At 53.9% G+C, this 14,757-nt stretch overlaps 2 protein-coding genes across 4 annotated transcripts; both read right to left on the bottom strand.

Moving 5' to 3' along the window:
- Nucleotides 1-584: 584 nt before the first annotated feature.
- Tmem89 (transmembrane protein 89) lies at nucleotides 585-3,647 on the bottom strand. Its single transcript, XM_055629715.1, has 2 exons — nucleotides 1,757-3,647; nucleotides 585-1,357 (listed from the first exon to the last, which is right to left on the bottom strand). Exons 1-2 carry the CDS (start codon nucleotides 2,048-2,050, stop codon nucleotides 1,175-1,177), a joined length of 477 nt encoding a protein of 158 aa, XP_055485690.1. The 5' UTR covers nucleotides 2,051-3,647; the 3' UTR covers nucleotides 585-1,174.
- Nucleotides 3,648-3,709: 62 nt separating this feature from the next.
- On the bottom strand, nucleotides 3,710-14,640 carry Slc26a6 (solute carrier family 26 member 6). 3 transcript variants are annotated; one of them, XM_055629712.1, is made up of 21 exons: nucleotides 14,510-14,640; nucleotides 12,697-12,862; nucleotides 12,473-12,612; nucleotides 12,198-12,308; nucleotides 11,488-11,636; nucleotides 11,210-11,374; nucleotides 10,973-11,125; nucleotides 10,556-10,638; nucleotides 10,331-10,478; nucleotides 9,972-10,085; nucleotides 9,768-9,845; nucleotides 9,238-9,333; nucleotides 9,050-9,156; nucleotides 8,815-8,884; nucleotides 7,528-7,620; nucleotides 7,332-7,436; nucleotides 6,834-6,926; nucleotides 4,991-5,167; nucleotides 4,808-4,862; nucleotides 4,184-4,320; nucleotides 3,710-3,970 (listed from the first exon to the last, which is right to left on the bottom strand). In XM_055629712.1, exons 1-21 carry the CDS (start codon nucleotides 14,529-14,531, stop codon nucleotides 3,956-3,958), a joined length of 2,277 nt encoding a protein of 758 aa, XP_055485687.1. In that variant the 5' UTR covers nucleotides 14,532-14,640; the 3' UTR covers nucleotides 3,710-3,955. The 3 variants fall into 3 exon arrangements, with proteins under 3 accessions (XP_055485687.1, XP_055485688.1, XP_055485689.1); XM_055629713.1 differs by lacking the exon at nucleotides 14,510-14,640 and adding an exon at nucleotides 13,879-14,022; XM_055629714.1 differs by lacking the exon at nucleotides 14,510-14,640 and adding an exon at nucleotides 12,951-13,139.
- Nucleotides 14,641-14,757: the final 117 nt, after the last annotated feature.

The following is a 14,757-nucleotide window of genomic DNA, read 5'->3' as shown; positions in this document are numbered from 1 at the left end:
TCCATTTTATTTTGTTCTTATTTTGGGTCCACCGAAATTACCCATAATAAACTCCTTAATTTAAGTCGATTCTCTCTAATTTCATCTGTAAAATTTCTTCTGCCACGTACTGTGCTGGGCGTTAGGACGTGGCTGTTTTTGAGGGGCCCTTTATTCTGCCTGCCACACGCCCTCTAGGAGCCACTGATCCCTGTCACCGCTTGCTGCTCTGCACAGCTCCGTCTTTCCCTTGAAGTCGGGGTACCTTGGATCCAGCACAGGCTGAGGTCTGCGTCTCTACCAGTTGCTTGTATGTGCCTGTCCTTCCGACCGGAGCCTCTCCTCTGATCATCCCTCTCAATCCTTAAGGTTCCAGACAACAGCCGGGCAGCATTCTCTGCAGCAGGGTACTTGCTGTTTCACCGTCAGCACCTCTTCCACTTGTGAGTAAGGGCCAGGTGTGCTGCGTCCATTGGAGTAGTACTCACGCCCGCTGTGAGTGTGCCGCTGCAAGCCGCAGGCGTTCCTTAAGCCTTGTGGGATGAACTGGTGGACCTCCCAAAAGGCCCAGGAAGCTTTTCCAATTTGTAATTGGAATTTCCTTTTCTAAAACACAGTACCATAAAAATGCCTAGTCCCTGGGACCCACACAACCTGGATCATCCACGGTAGAGAAAGGGAGGAAAAGAATGAGGATCCTTTGAGGTAGTTCAACTCTCACTCTTTTGACAGGGATCTTGGAGTCAATCTGGCACCAGAGAATGTCTGAAGTTGCCACACAAATAAAGGCAGCTAGGGATACCTGAGCGGCCTGAGCTCAGGGCTCTAGGGGCCTGAGCTGGGAGTGAGGATAGAGTTAGAGTTTGGAAGTTGGATATGAGTCAAGGATCTTAAGGAGTCCCAACTACTGGGGACCCAGAGCAGTGACCCCCTCTGGGAGAGATATGAAAAGCTGGAGAAGGAACCCAAGCCAGGTGCTTTCTGGTGGTGGGTCTTAAGTTCTGAGTGAGCCCACCCACCTCCTTGAGGTGAAACAAGGGCATGACTGGAAACAAAGGAGTGGGTGCTGCCCCAGTGGGGGGACAGTGGTGCCAGGGACCACCGCCCAGCTGCCCTGCTGCCTCCAACAGTGGAGAGAGACCGCAGGGCCTAGACAGTCCCACAGACACAAAGAAGAAGAGAAGCATGTACAGGATCACCCAGACTGGGCGGGAGCCCCTTTTATTTGGAGTTGCTGGGAAGCCAGCCGTTGCAGGTGGCTCTCAATGTGGAGCAGGATGGCATCCAGCATATGGAGGACCCTGAGGACCAGGGTGCGGTCTGAGACAGTAGCCTGCCGTTTCCAGTGTCTGCAGGAGCCAGAGGTCACCTGTGGGAGCTGAGGTAAGGACCAGCATGAGAGTGGAGGAGGCCAGGGGGTGCAGCCATGGAGCCAGAGGGAAGAGAGAAGGGGTAGTACGAGAGAGGGTGGGGAGACGGGGTACTGTGGATCTACCAGAGGCTAGGTGGTCCTGGGGTCCGTGGAGGCTTGAATGAAGAATGGGAGTGTGAAATGGGGTCAGTTGGGTCAGAGTACTGACCCTGAGAAATGGATAGGGATGGATTGGTTGTCGACATAGGTTCCATGGAGATGCAAGAGTAGGACACAGGGGTGAGGACAAGTTCAGGCAGGAGGCCCACAGGGCCGTAAGCCAGGCTGGTGGGAGGGAGGCTGAGTGGGGGCATGGGGCGTGAGCAGAAGCAGGAACGGTAGGGGACAGGACAGGGCTGTGCTCACCTGACCCTTAGGGTCCTGAGACCGCCACCGGTGCATCAGCACACGGCTGACGACCAACATCATGGTGGTGGTGATCGTAATTCCAGCCACGGGGTAGATGCGATTTCCTCCCAGGGCCATCCAGTAGCCAGGGCAGCCCAGAGTGGAGGTGCAGTCATCCAGGCTATTTGGCTGGCAGCCCCAGGGCTGCAAGTCCAGCCCTACTTGGTACCAGAGGGGCCGTGACCAGGCACGGCTGGGGACAGGCATTGCCAGCAGAAACAATGATGGCACTAAGAACAGTGAGTACAGCATGGCTGTGGCCACTGCGAGAGGTCGGAACCCGGGTACCTTGGCAACCGGCAAACACCCCTCCCCCAAGACTAGGCCCAGCTCTGAGGCACCAGGTTCCAGCTAGGCCCACAGCCTTTCAAAATACAGCTTGGCCAGACAATGGGATGTGGGGTCTGATTGAAATATTGCAGGCCTAGGGACTGGGTCACATTCTCTCAGGAGGACTAGGTCTGAACGGACTTGACTTGCAAACAACATGCTTGACTCCAACTCAAGCGTCATTCCATCCTAATCTGAGTGCCCCGTTGCCTTTAAGGTCAATGTTCTCCACGGGGCTAGCAACTGCCAAGATGGTAAAACAGCTCAGGGCAGCCTCCCACAGTTCGCTCTGCTCCACTCAGTACTGTGCTCAGCAAGCACTCGAAAGTGTGGCTTCCTTGAAGGTTCCTGCTGGCTGCTGCCCCTGTCTCACCCAGGCCTTCCTCAGCACCCTTCCTTGTTCTGGGAGCATGGCTTCCCTTCTAGAAAGCCACCTTTTCAAGGTTAGAGAGAGCTTTGTGTGCAGTCACCCCTTGGTGATACAGGCTGCTCTTTCTAGTATGACTCTAAGTTATTTTCTTTAGAGCGTTTCTGGCCACCTACACAATCATCCTTATTCTCAGACTATAAAAACACACCAGCTTCCTCCTAGCACCTATCCAAAGCCAGCCTGACAAGATTTTGTTTGAATTCTGCCTGCCTCTGGCTCCAAGTCTTCATTCAAACAATATTTACTAACCACTCCAACCCAGTGCCAGAATGGAGCGTGACAGAACCAACAAAAAGCTCTGCCTTCCTAGGCTGAGGTTTTGGCGGGAGCAAGGGAGGCATGTAAACACTTTGGTGCCAGGCATGGGCACAGGCCATGATAAAAATAGGGCCAGGCAAGTTTGCCTGGGTGACTTGGAGGGCAGGGAGCCTCTGTCTACTGTTGGGAACTTGCCCAGTGTCTAGGACTGGGCCTGGCGCCTAGAGCATGGCCTGATGAATAGCGAAATTCTCGTGTTCTGGGCAGGTGATGTGAATATTGCATTGTTCTAGCCATTTCCACGTGTAACACACCAAGCAACTCACGAGGCTGCCATTGCTTTTACTGCTCAGGAGCCCACGGCCCTATCCCTCCCATCACGGCGTCAGTGACCCATAGGACCAACATGTGCTCTGTTGATGTCTCATGCCAGAAACCAACCACGTCCTGGCTGACGGTGTTCTGCCAATCCCCACTCTCTAATACTGCGAGCAGGCAATTTGTAACAGTGAGTTTTAAATCCAGCAGCAGACCCCAGAATGGCTCTGATCTTTAGCTGGGGGCTCAGGAGTTCACTCTACATCCCTCAGAAACACCAACTCTGCCTTGCCTCTTGATCAGGCTATCTCTGAGTCTTCCGCTACCCTTTTGATTCCATTTATTTTTCCAGCTAGAGCTAAAGGGCTGTCTGTGTGAAACTGAAGAGAACCTTGAGCTTGTAAAATCCTAACCTGGCTTAGGCTTTACCTCTGCTCCTCTTCCTGTCCCTGACCTCCCCAAATCCTACACCCCAGTTCTGTCTATCTTAGAGTTTATAAGACAGATTGGGAGTCTGAGCTGAGGACCACCTGACACCCCTACCACGCCTAACCATGCCACAGCAGAGCCTGAAATTGGACAAACACATTTATTCCCAAAATTGTAAACTCATCACCTCCCTTCCAGCACCCAGGCAAAGCCAGTCTGACTTTAATAGCCCTGCCCCAGGCCTGTAGCGCTGAACACATCCATCCATGAGCTGAATGTGCATGTACACAGACTGGAGTCCTAGGCAGCACCTGGAGGTGGCCCAGAGGCAGGGGGTTTCCTGAGGGTGACCTGTCACGGCCTCCAGAGGTAGGCAGTCTCTTCCAGAAAAGTCAGAGTTTGGTGGCCTGCAGGAGAGAAGGTTCCTGTTTGTTTCCAAGGGACATATATGAATCCCTGCTCCTGCCCACAAACGACTTTCTTCCAGGCAGGAGGGGAAGAGCAATAGGTTTAATGTGGCCAGAGCCCTGGGCAATAGCCCGGGCTTCCTGGAGTTGGGGTCAGGGTGGGGATAAGCAACAGATTAACAAAAACTGCTCAGTGGTCCAGAGGCAGCTTACCAAAACAGGGCTGTTAGAGCCAGATTTCCGGTGGTAGAGGGCAAAGGTCACAGCGTCGTGGACAGAGGCAAAGAGATGCTGCTTAGTGATAGAGTCATCAAAGAAATTTCCAGCCTCAAGCTGGGTGACCACAGGACCTGTGGGCAAGGAGCAGGTGCTGACACTCAGATCCACCAGGACACTTAGTCCTTACGCACCCCTAGAATTCTTTGACCCCTGTGGCTACTTACTAGAAACCCGGTTGCTCCTGTATGTGTGTATATTGCTTGCACCCAGAAGACACAGCAGGACATCGGATGTTCTGTTCTTATCACTCTCAACCTTATTCCCTTGAGACAGTTTCTGACTAAACCTGAAGCTCTATTTTGACTACGCTGGCTGACCAACTACCTCCTGGGAACTCTGCACCCAGCAGCATGCAATATCAGTCTGGCTTATTTTATGTGGGAGCTGGGGATTTGAACTCAGGTCCTCACATGTGAACAGCAAGCCTTCTTACCCACTGAGCCATCTCCCTGGCCCTACTCTTGACTCCTGCCTCCCCTTATGCTGTTTGACAAGCCCCTTGACCGGAAGACTCCCACCCTCTGCCTGGATCGTTACTGCCGTCCCCCGTCAACGCACTGTAACAGGCTGCGATGAACACCTCCACTTCGATCTCCCGGAAGTCACGGAAAATCTGCAGCAACAAAGAGGGCTTGCCTCAGGGGGGCAGCAGTGGGGAAACGCAGAGAGGAGAAGGCGCATGGCAAGCGATGGGGTCAGCGTGAAGGCTGGAGGGGTCCTAGCCTGCCCACAGCCCCTTACGTTCTTCAGGTTCTTAATGCACACAGTGTCCACAAAGGAGAGGGGGCTCAGGTCTAGGACGAGGCTGTGGAAGCCTGGCTGGGGCAGGCCCAGGGACTTCAGTGTAATCACGGTTGCGGCCTTGTCGTCTTCTTGATTGTTGACGACTACATCCTGCAGCGCCTCCCCTTGGTGCACCTGTGGAAAAGAAACTCGTATTGGCCTGTTTCAGTTGTTGTGTTAGAGGATTATTCCCTCTGTCTGCTAACCTAGGCCCGGTCCTGGAAGCTTCCAGCCTCCATACAGTCTAACCTAGGCCTAGGCTGTTTCCAGCCTCTGAGACTTACTGCTGAGCTCTGGGCTGGCTGCTTTATCTCAGCTGTTCTGGCCCAAATTCCTCTCCCAGCTGATCTATTTAATTATTTATCATTTATTTATCATTTATTTACCATTTATTTATTTATTTATTTATTTATTTATTTATTTATTTATTTATTTATTTATTCAATCTGGCTTTTCTCTCGGCCTCTGAATTGCTCTACTTGGGCTCAAACTAACTCCTGGACTCCTCCTTCTCTGGCTCGTTATGTCTTCACCTGAGTTCTCTCTCTGCAACCTGTGTCTCTATTATTGTCCCAATAAAACTGCCTCCTCTCTCTGCATTGCTCCTTAAGTAGCTTCCCTTTCCTCTCCCTTCTGGTGAGAGTTGGGCATATCCTATTTCATCAAATCTGTCTTTGATTAGTCACTTTTTCTGCCACTCAGTTAGACATCACTTTCAAACATGGGTGCTTCCTTCTACAAATTAACTTTACTTTCATTGTTTGGGATTAAAAGCATGTTCCACTGGAGAGATGGCTCAGTGGTTAAGAACATTGGCTGCTCTTCCAGAGGACCCTGGTTCAATTCCTAGCACCCATATGGCAGCTCACAACTGTCTGGTCTGTAACTCAAACTCCAGTCAATCCAACGCCCTCACACAGACATATATGTATGCCAAACACCAAATGTACCTAAAAAGAAATAAATTAAAAAAATAAAATAAAAGGCATTGTGCTACCACATCTGGACCTAAGCTTTTCTTTACCTGAAACTTGCTCCATACCAGGCTGGCCTTGAACTTAGATCTGCTTGTCTGTGTCTTCTGCATTAAGGGCATGTTTGTATTCCAGCCGGATCACATAGACCTAGAAGGTCTTCGGATGTGATCTCTTGCCAGAGCAGCCATTAAAATTCCTTCAGGGGATCCAGATGTACTAAAGGGCCATCCATGACGGAGCAAAGGCAGCCACATAGTATACAGGGACACACAGAGTCAGGCTGATACATGCATGCAAATATGCAGATATATGGAGGCATGCATGGACACTTAAAGTCATGGACATGGTGTGATAGGAGAGACATGTAGGGGCACAGGAAAGCATACCCCAACATGCACAAACTGTTCTATTACTTCCTGGACCAAAGATTAATAGACACGAGAAAGGAGGGTGCTGAGAGATCATGCTTAGCCAAACAGAGTAAAGTGGAAGGCGCCTAAGTACAGACGAGATGGCCACAGGCATCCATGAGTGCTCACAACTCATTCATACACACCTTAAACCCGGACCCATCTGGACCTTTAGTTGAACTTGGTATCCCTCTTGACCCCTAGATTTGCCCAACATTCCCAAGCCCTTCCCTCTCTCCATGAGCATAGACTGTGCAGTCTTGTTACCTGTCTAACAGCTAGCTCAGTCTGAGACTATAGACAAGAGCCAGGGGAGCTCGACCTTCAAACCTGCAGGTCACGGCTTTCCTCACGCAACATGTACCCACACCCCTGCAGTTCTTGGCTGGCCCCTCCTCCCACTTCTAGCCTCACCTTGGCCTCAGAGCCCTCCACGTCATTGCTTTTGATGTCTTCGAAGCTGGTCTTGACGTTGACAGAAACTGAGGAGATGTTGGAAGAGGCAGCCTGGGAGGAAAGAGGGATGATGAGAGAGCTATCCCAAGTGCCATATGACAACCATGCCAGGTAGACCTGGGATTGTCCTTGGCTTTAGGCAAGGAGATACATCAGGACCTAGGCTGCAGGCCTGAGAAGTTGTGACAATGAACGAGATCTGTTGTGGTTCACTGCGACTGACACAGGGGAGGAATACATCTCCAGAGCTTGCCCTTCCCGCCGCTGAAGCAGGGTCCCTGGGGTGCTGAGGGAGAGAGTGAAGGGGAAAAGAGCGGGGAGGAGAAACGACAGGGGTGAGGAAATGGGACAAGGACCAGAGTGGGAGAAAGGCCAAACCATCAGGGAAGGGCTGGGGTCAGGGTTAGGTCCCCAATAAGGCTGGGCCAAGAGGTTGCTGCTGAGAGAGAACCCCACCTGTTTCTGGGACTTCTTGGCTTTCTTCATTCGCTTCATCTTCATCTGCTGCTTTTTGATTCGTTTCCTTTTCTGGGCGATGAGGCGGTCAACATCCACACCACACTAGAGACACGGTCAGAGGCGGAGGTTGGTACACTGGAGAAAGGATATTTAGAACCCGCACATAGACCAAGCAGGGACACCCCGGCCTCACCTTCTTTTTCAGTGAGTCACTGTAGAACTCAGCGTTGGCAAAGTACATGGTGGCCGAGGAACGGAAGACCATCACGCCAGGGACCTCTTTGGCCTGGAGATGAGGTGCAGCCAAGGTGGCTGAGCCTTCCTGGCTTTCCACTGTTATCCTCTCCACTCAGCTTTCCTCTCTTAGGGAGCCTGCTACCCCCTGCCCCCAGCCTGTGGCTGATACCCCTCCAGGAGTCTGGGCCAAAGCCTAGCCACATCACCCTTGCTCCCCACGTGCGGGTCTTGCCCCTCCCTGTCCCTGTCTTCCAGGTTTCGAGGTTTGGCTCTGTTCTGGGGCCATCCACCCCTGTCCTATGCTGCCTTCTGTACGCAGACAGGAGAACCGCACTAAGCTGCCATTCTACACACTTTCCCCCAGTTCTCGCTCCATCTCAGCCACAGCCCAGTGCTTTCCTGGGCATTTGGGCCTGTACCACATGAGGCCACCTCCCAGCCACACGCAGCTGGCTCCCTTCACATCTTCTCCCACAACCAGGGCCCTCATTCTACTCTTTATTCTACTTATACCTTCAAGGCTATGGGCCAAGGTGAAAGCTTATTTTATTCAGACCTTTGCTCCCACAACATGACACAAGGCTTTTGAGAATGTAAACTAGCAACTGAGGACTTTGTATTACCACTGAGCAGACCAGGAAACCTCCCTGCTCCTCTAGTCTCTTGACCCAGGGTTGTGCTTCCATCTCCAAGACTGATCCCATCAAATCATGCCCTGAACAGGGTCACAAATCCAATCGTCTCTCTTCAGATTCCAAGAGCCAAAGCCAAAGTGCGTTCAGCCCCTTGTGTGTGTCTGTGTGTGCACACATGTGTGTGTGTGTGTGTGTGTGTGTGTGTGAGTTGTGTATATGTGTGCGCGTGTGTATGGAGTTGTGCACCTTGCATGCAGAGGTCAGTAGGTGACACTAGGTACCCTCTCTATGGCTCTTCCTCTTTGAGACAGGGCCTCTTACTGCATCTGGAGCTTACCATCTGGCTAGGCTCACTGGCCAGTGGGACCCAGAGATCCTCCTGTCATTGCCTTCTGAGCAGCGGGGTTACGAACGTGCCCACTGCCATTCCTGGCATCTTATGTGGGTGCTGGGGACCCAAACTCAGGTCCTCACATTTGTATAACAGGGTACCCACTGAGTCACTTTCCCTGTCCACCTCCCGGTGCTCTGGCTCACGTGAAAGGGGATAAAAAGGGCCCATTTGTCTCAGCTGCCCCACCCACCTCCATTTAGCCCCTGCCACTCACCCCTGAGTATTCTGCTACGTCTCTATAAATATCCGTATCTGGCACCTGCCCCAGGATAGAGTAATGGGGCCTGAAAAGAGGGGGCAAAAAAAAAGAGGAGGCAAAGGAAAGACCATGAGCGGGGAATGAGGAACCTGGGGTGCCCCCAGAGGTGTAAGGAAAGCTGTGGACAGCCAGTGTGAAACTCACACCCTCACCAAGCTGGAATTGGGAGTATCAAAAATGGTTGACTCACAGCTGCATTCGGACCACCACGAGCAGCAGGGAGAAGACTATGGAAACTGCCAGGCCAATGTCCAGGTTCAGCACAATTGTGGCCACAAAGGTCACCAGCCAGATTAGCTGATAGTGAAAGGACAGGGGTCAAAGGGTCTACTGGCATGAAAGGCCCCAAGCCCAGGCCTGGGCTCCTAAGCTTCTCACCAGGTCCACTCGATTTGCCTTCCAAAGATAGCAGATGTCAGAGAACTGCTTCATCATGCCCTTTAGGTTCACAATAATAACGGCTGCCAGGACGGCCTGAGGCAGGGAGAATGTCACCAGGGTTGTTGAGAGTTCCTAGAGGCTTCAACCACCCAGGTATCGCCCACCCAGACCAGCCCCGCCTATAACCAACTACCACCTACACCAACCTTAACCCCTTGGAGCTGATTAGGAAGTTCTAATCTAAATGAGGTGGTGGCGCACGCCTATAGCTCCCAGCACTCTGGGACACAGAGGCAGACAGATCCCTGTGAGTTTGAGGCCAGTTTCTGGAACTTAGCCCTGTGAGTTCCAGAAGAGCCAAGGCTACACAGAGAAATCCTGTCTCGAAAAACAAACAAAGACACAAACTAAAAAAAGTTCTAATCTTTGACCTCTATCTAGTTCCAGATTTTATCCCAAAAGCTCAACCTTGTATCTCTGAGCCTCTGACATGACCTGAAGCCTGGCTGGGAGGGGTGAAGGCTCACCTTGGGCAGGTCCCGGAAGAGTTCCCCAAGTTTGAGGATAATGAGGAGGATGAAGAGGGATGATACGGCTCCAGCAACCTGCGGGGTAGGGGTCAGCAGGGGATGAAGGTCAGCAGTGGCGCCCCCCCCCCCCCCCGGGCAGACACAGCAATCGTATCCAGACGAACAGAGACCCACACATGCATGCTCACACCCAAGGCCCACCTGTGTGTTGCCCCCGGTGCTCTCCTGTACCAGGGTCCGGGACATGGAGCAGCTCACGGGGAAGCATTGGAAGAAACCTCCAATGAGGTTACTGAGGCCGAGGGCCACCAGCTCCTGTGGGGAAGTGTGGCGTGAGGAGTTTCACCAGGGATACCAGGCCACTCTCCTGGCATGCCTTGGCTGACACACTCCCAAACCCCGTGCCAAATCAGTGGCCTCCAATATTTGGCTGTTGTCACAAACACCCTGTTCCTCTACCATCATTCATTTACAAGGCCAGCCTGTCCCTTAACTCTAGCTCATTCCTACCATCTGGGCCCACATACACCTGCACACCCCTACATAGCCACGGCACAGACCTGGTTACTGTCCACGCGGTAGCCATGCCTCAGGGCAAAGATCTTCCCGAGGGAGATGGCAATGGCGAAGCCGACCACAGCAATGGCAAAGGCATTCCCCACAAGCGTTCCGAACAACTCTATCTTGGGTGCCACTGGCGGTATCAGCCTGGGGGACACAACTGTGAGGTCAGAGCACGGTCCTGGCTCTAGCTGCCCCACGTCTCTGACAGAACCAGAGCTTACCCCGTGGCGATGTCGCCCACAATGTCCACCTGGAATGTCTCATTCAGTTTCACACCATAGGAAATGCCAGTGGCCCCGATGAGCTGTGGGGACAGGACAGAGTCAGGGGAGGGAGGCACTGGAGGTATCACAGGGAGAAAGGTGAACCATTTGGGGGGACAAAATCTTTTTCTGAGGAATGGGAAGTTGTAGGTAGGGTGAGAGATGAGCATTACTGTTTGAAGAAGTGCCGCTATACTTCTTACACCAATAAAGAAGCCAATATAGGGCTTTCTGTTGTAGTCTCTCCCCAACACCCCAGAACCCTTACCGAGCTCACTCCAGCTGGCCCTCAAACACCCTGAGGCTGTAGACCAGCCAGCTCCGCCCTCACTCGCCCTTCTGCCCTGCCCCCCATCCCCCCCACGGGCTCCGAACCGTGAGCAGTTCCCCAGGTATGGGCAAGGGCAGATGTCGCTGCAACTTTTCATTCAACAGTTTCACCAGCACAAGCACCACTCCTGCCACGAACGCCGTGATCACGGTGCCGGGCACAGTCTCCGGCAGCTGTGCGCAGACCTCCAGCACTGTCTGAGGAGAAACGGTGTTACGGCCAGCATTCGAGGTCACGGGGCACCGCCTGCCGGCCCCTCCCTTGCTCCCACCCTCACTCACATAGATAACGGACAGCGGCCCAGAGTGACTTCTCGGTTTGACACCAAACACATACTTGAGCTGTGAGATGAGGACTTGCACAGACGCCGCCGTGGTGTAGCTGCGGACCAGAGGCTCCGACAGGTAGGTGACCACGAAGCCGAACTGAACCAGGCCCAGCCCCACCTGTTGGGCGGCCAGGGAAAGTCAGCGGGGGAGGCTGAGGTCATAGGCACAGCTAAGGGAAGGTGGGATTGGAGGGGGATATAAGTGACGCCAAGGGGATGGCTGTTCCCTACCTGGAAGAGGCCAACCAGGAAACTGAGCGTGTAGGCCACCTGCACGCGGGCGTCATCAACTGTGGCGTTCAAGCCTTGCAGGAAGGCCTCATCTTCAGTCAGGGATTCTGTCACACTGCCCACCATCACAGACATTACAGCAAAGGTCCCTGCAGGGGCAGGACAGGGAAGGTCTGGAGGCAGGAGGGTGCTGTCCTGCCCTGGAGCCCTGGTCTTAATTGAGAGAGGCCAGCAGACATCCCATTCTGAATACATACCCTTGGACTCCAGCTGTACAGATGGAGGTAGTACTGGCTAGGCATGGCCAAGGTCAGAAGTTAACCTTGAGCTCACCTGCTCTTAAGGCTAGTCAGTGATACTAATCTCATCTCCTCATCCTGCCTCACCAGTGTCCAGTGATCTGTGACACAAAGGCTCTCTGAGAGCAAGAATGGGATAAGGGTGGGCAGGCTAGACAGGCCTGTGGGAACTTCCAGGCCCCATGGACTACCTCGTTTGCCTCGTTCACCTTGAAGCCAGGGCTTTGAGAGTTCCTAAACCTCCAAGCCCCGTGGTCAGTTTCCTAGTACTGCTAGGGGCGATCCATAGGCTATCCTCAGCGGCCTAGCTCCACTGCTCTCTCCCCACGCTGCTCTGCCCTACCCAGCCTGCCCCTCCCCTCCACAGGGGATAGAGACACTCTGTGACAAGGTAGGCCTGACTCCACTTACCCACAGAGATGTGTCGAGAGGTACCAAACAGGAAGTACACGAAGACCGGGTAGAAAGAGCTGTACAGGCCAAACATAGGAGGCAATCCCGCCAAGAGGGCATAGGCCAAGCCTGGAGGTAGAATGGTAGCAATGCAGACTTGGAGAAGACGGTCTCAAAACGGTAGGAGAATCCAAACCCTGGGCTCAGGGGCCATAGTTCCAAGAGCAGAGGTCATGGCTCTTGGTTTGTCCTTTCACAGACCGCCGAGTTTACAGTCATTAAAGGTAGCTCACCCTGCGGAAGCTGCATGATGGCGACACTCAGGCCCGATAATAGATCTCCCAGGAGCCACTCACGCACGGGATAGCGGGGTAACCAGCCCAAGACTGGAATGTACTGGAGCAGAAGAGCGTAGGCCCGAGCACGGGAGCATCTAAGAGCACAGGCAATGTGTTACAGATGGGACCACCTGGGCCCTAACCCCGAACCCCTGCCAGACCTCTACCCTCATCAATACCGAAACCAAGTTCGCCACTGGTAGGTCTTGGGCACCGGGCTCCAGCGCCCCAGGTCCTCTAGTTGCTCCTGGTTCAGCAATGGCCTCTCCACATGGTAGTCTCGCCTTTGCAGCTCCATCTCTTGTGTTGCAGACAGAAGTGCCTGTGTCTGTTGTGGCCCTTGGTCTGGAGGGGCAAGACCACAGACATCCAATGAGGAGCCCCCTGGGCCGACATTTCCTACACTTCTACCTGCGACCACAGAGTCACATACCTGAGATTTCTGGCCTCAGAGATCAAGGGTAGATGTAACCCTTCTGGTCCCTGAGAGCCCCATGTTCACACCCAGACAGGGGCAGTATCTGAACCTTGGTTGCTGGAAAACTCTTTCTGGGCCAAAGTCTCTCGGGAAGGGAGAGCGGGATGAGCATGGCCTACACATCCAGCTCAGGTGTGGCTGCCCAGCCCTGAGTACCACTGCAAGTCCAGGTCCAGGTCCAGGTCCAGGTCCAGGCTGCCTGCACCTCCTAGCCCCTGCCTCTTGGCCCCTTGCCCTCCCTGAGTTAATTCCTGTCCACTCCCTTTTCCAGCTGCACCCCAAGCCCTGCCTAGCTGGCTGAGAGTGTGTTCACAGACCTAGCGAACCAGGGGTCTGTAAGCAATACTACCTAAGCTTCAGGACAGGCTTAGGCTCCAAACCCTTAGGCTCCAAACCCTCACCTCCACCTAGACCTCAGGCTCCAAACCCTCACCTCCACCTAGACCTCAGGCTCCAAACCCTCACCTCCACCTAGACCGCAGGCTCCCACGTGAAGTAGGGAAATTTCCTGTGGGAACAGCAGCTTTCAGAAGCCAATCCAACCTAGAGGGAACTTAAAGCCTTTGCCAGCCAGGCATGTTCTGACCTGGGGTGTGGGGACTGCAATGGCTCATCTGGCCGGAGCGGGAGAAAGACTTTCCCAGAGACTAGGAGGTGGGGAGGGAAATGGTTCTCATCTGGAGAGTTCTCTCAGAAGAGACTCTGATCTGGGGGACACTCCATACGGAATACAACTCTCTTCTGCAAATACATTTCAAGGGGGCAAATGTAGAATGCGGGGAAGACTACAGCTAGACTCTTGGGAAATATTTCACTAGTGAGTTCTGATCTAGCAGAGGCTATAACCAGAGGAGAGGACCCCACCAGAGGGGTAGGGACTCACCTGGGAAGAGCCTCTAACCTGGGTGTCCAAGATGAAGGAGGGAGCAGACCAGGTGCAGGGAGATCTTCAGAGAGTCTCTACACCGCAGACTCCGGGAGACCTCAGAGGCCCCTCTCCCCCTCCTTCGAGAGCGCTCAAGTCTTCTTAAAGGGCTCCCCCCCCCTTATCAGGCGGCACGCGTCTACGGGGCGGAGCCTTGATGCTTGGCACCTCCCAAAGGGAGGGCACAGGGGCCCGCAGCGGCGGAGCGCTCATCACCCAAGCGGCTCATCCACAGCCCGGCTAGAGCCTGTCTGCAGCGGTCTGTCTCCCGGTCCCAAGGCGCCCAGCCCGGACACCTCCTGGACCTGGACCCAACGGCAGGCAGCCACCTCCCTGCGGCCCCCTTGTTAGCACTCCAGGGACTCTGAGTACAACCTTCGAGGGTCGCGCCGGATCCCGCCCCCATCCCTCGCTGCTGCCGGACAACCACCAGCGGAAAATCGGCAAAGCGGTAAAGCGAGGCTCTGCGGGCGGGAAATGCCTGCTGGGGATTTGGCAGTTCCCTTTCTGAACTGACCCCAGGCCGGGAGTCACAGGACTATTAGCGTTTAGCGGACACGCGGAATTCGGGCGGCGCCCTGAAACTCACCGGACCCATCGGGCAGCCCCATGGCCCTCAGAGGGCAGCTAGAGTGCCTCTGTCCGGACAGCCGCCTGGGAGGCCACCATCAGCTACAAGGTGGCGCCCTGGGGAGAACGAGGCCGGCATCACGCTCCACCGCCAGGATGTGCATTTGCTCAGGCCAATCAGAATTCCGGGGGTGGAACCTAAGTCACACTTTCCGGGCGGTTGCGAAGCAGGAGAATAAAGATTTAACCCTTTCCCTCTCAGCGGCC

The sequence above is a fragment of the Psammomys obesus genome, unplaced genomic scaffold (genome assembly GCF_907164565.1).
Source record: "Psammomys obesus unplaced genomic scaffold, mPsaObe1.curated_primary_1811, whole genome shotgun sequence".
NCBI lineage: Eukaryota > Metazoa > Chordata > Mammalia > Rodentia > Muridae > Psammomys > Psammomys obesus.
Note: the sequence above shows the minus strand (reverse complement) of the source record. Positions and strands in the feature narration are given on the sequence as shown.

Bases quoted from the DNA above. Each gene is read 5' to 3' on its own strand.
- Tmem89 (XM_055629715.1), bottom strand. From the start codon at position 2,050: ATGCTGTACTCACTGTTCTTAGTGCCATCATTGTTTCTGCTGGCAATG. The intron at 1,358-1,756 runs GTGAGCACAGCC...TCCTTACCTCAG, and splicing joins CTCAGGACCCTAAGGGTCAG to CTCCCACAGGTGACCTCTGG.
- Slc26a6 (XM_055629712.1), bottom strand. From the start codon at position 14,531: ATGGGGCTGCCCGATGGGTCCG. The intron at 9,846-9,971 runs GTGGGCCTTGGG...CCTACCCCGCAG, and splicing joins GCACCGGGGGCAACACACAG to GTTGCTGGAGCCGTATCATC. The intron at 9,157-9,237 runs GTGAGAAGCTTA...TTTCACTATCAG, and splicing joins AGGCAAATCGAGTGGACCTG to CTAATCTGGCTGGTGACCTT.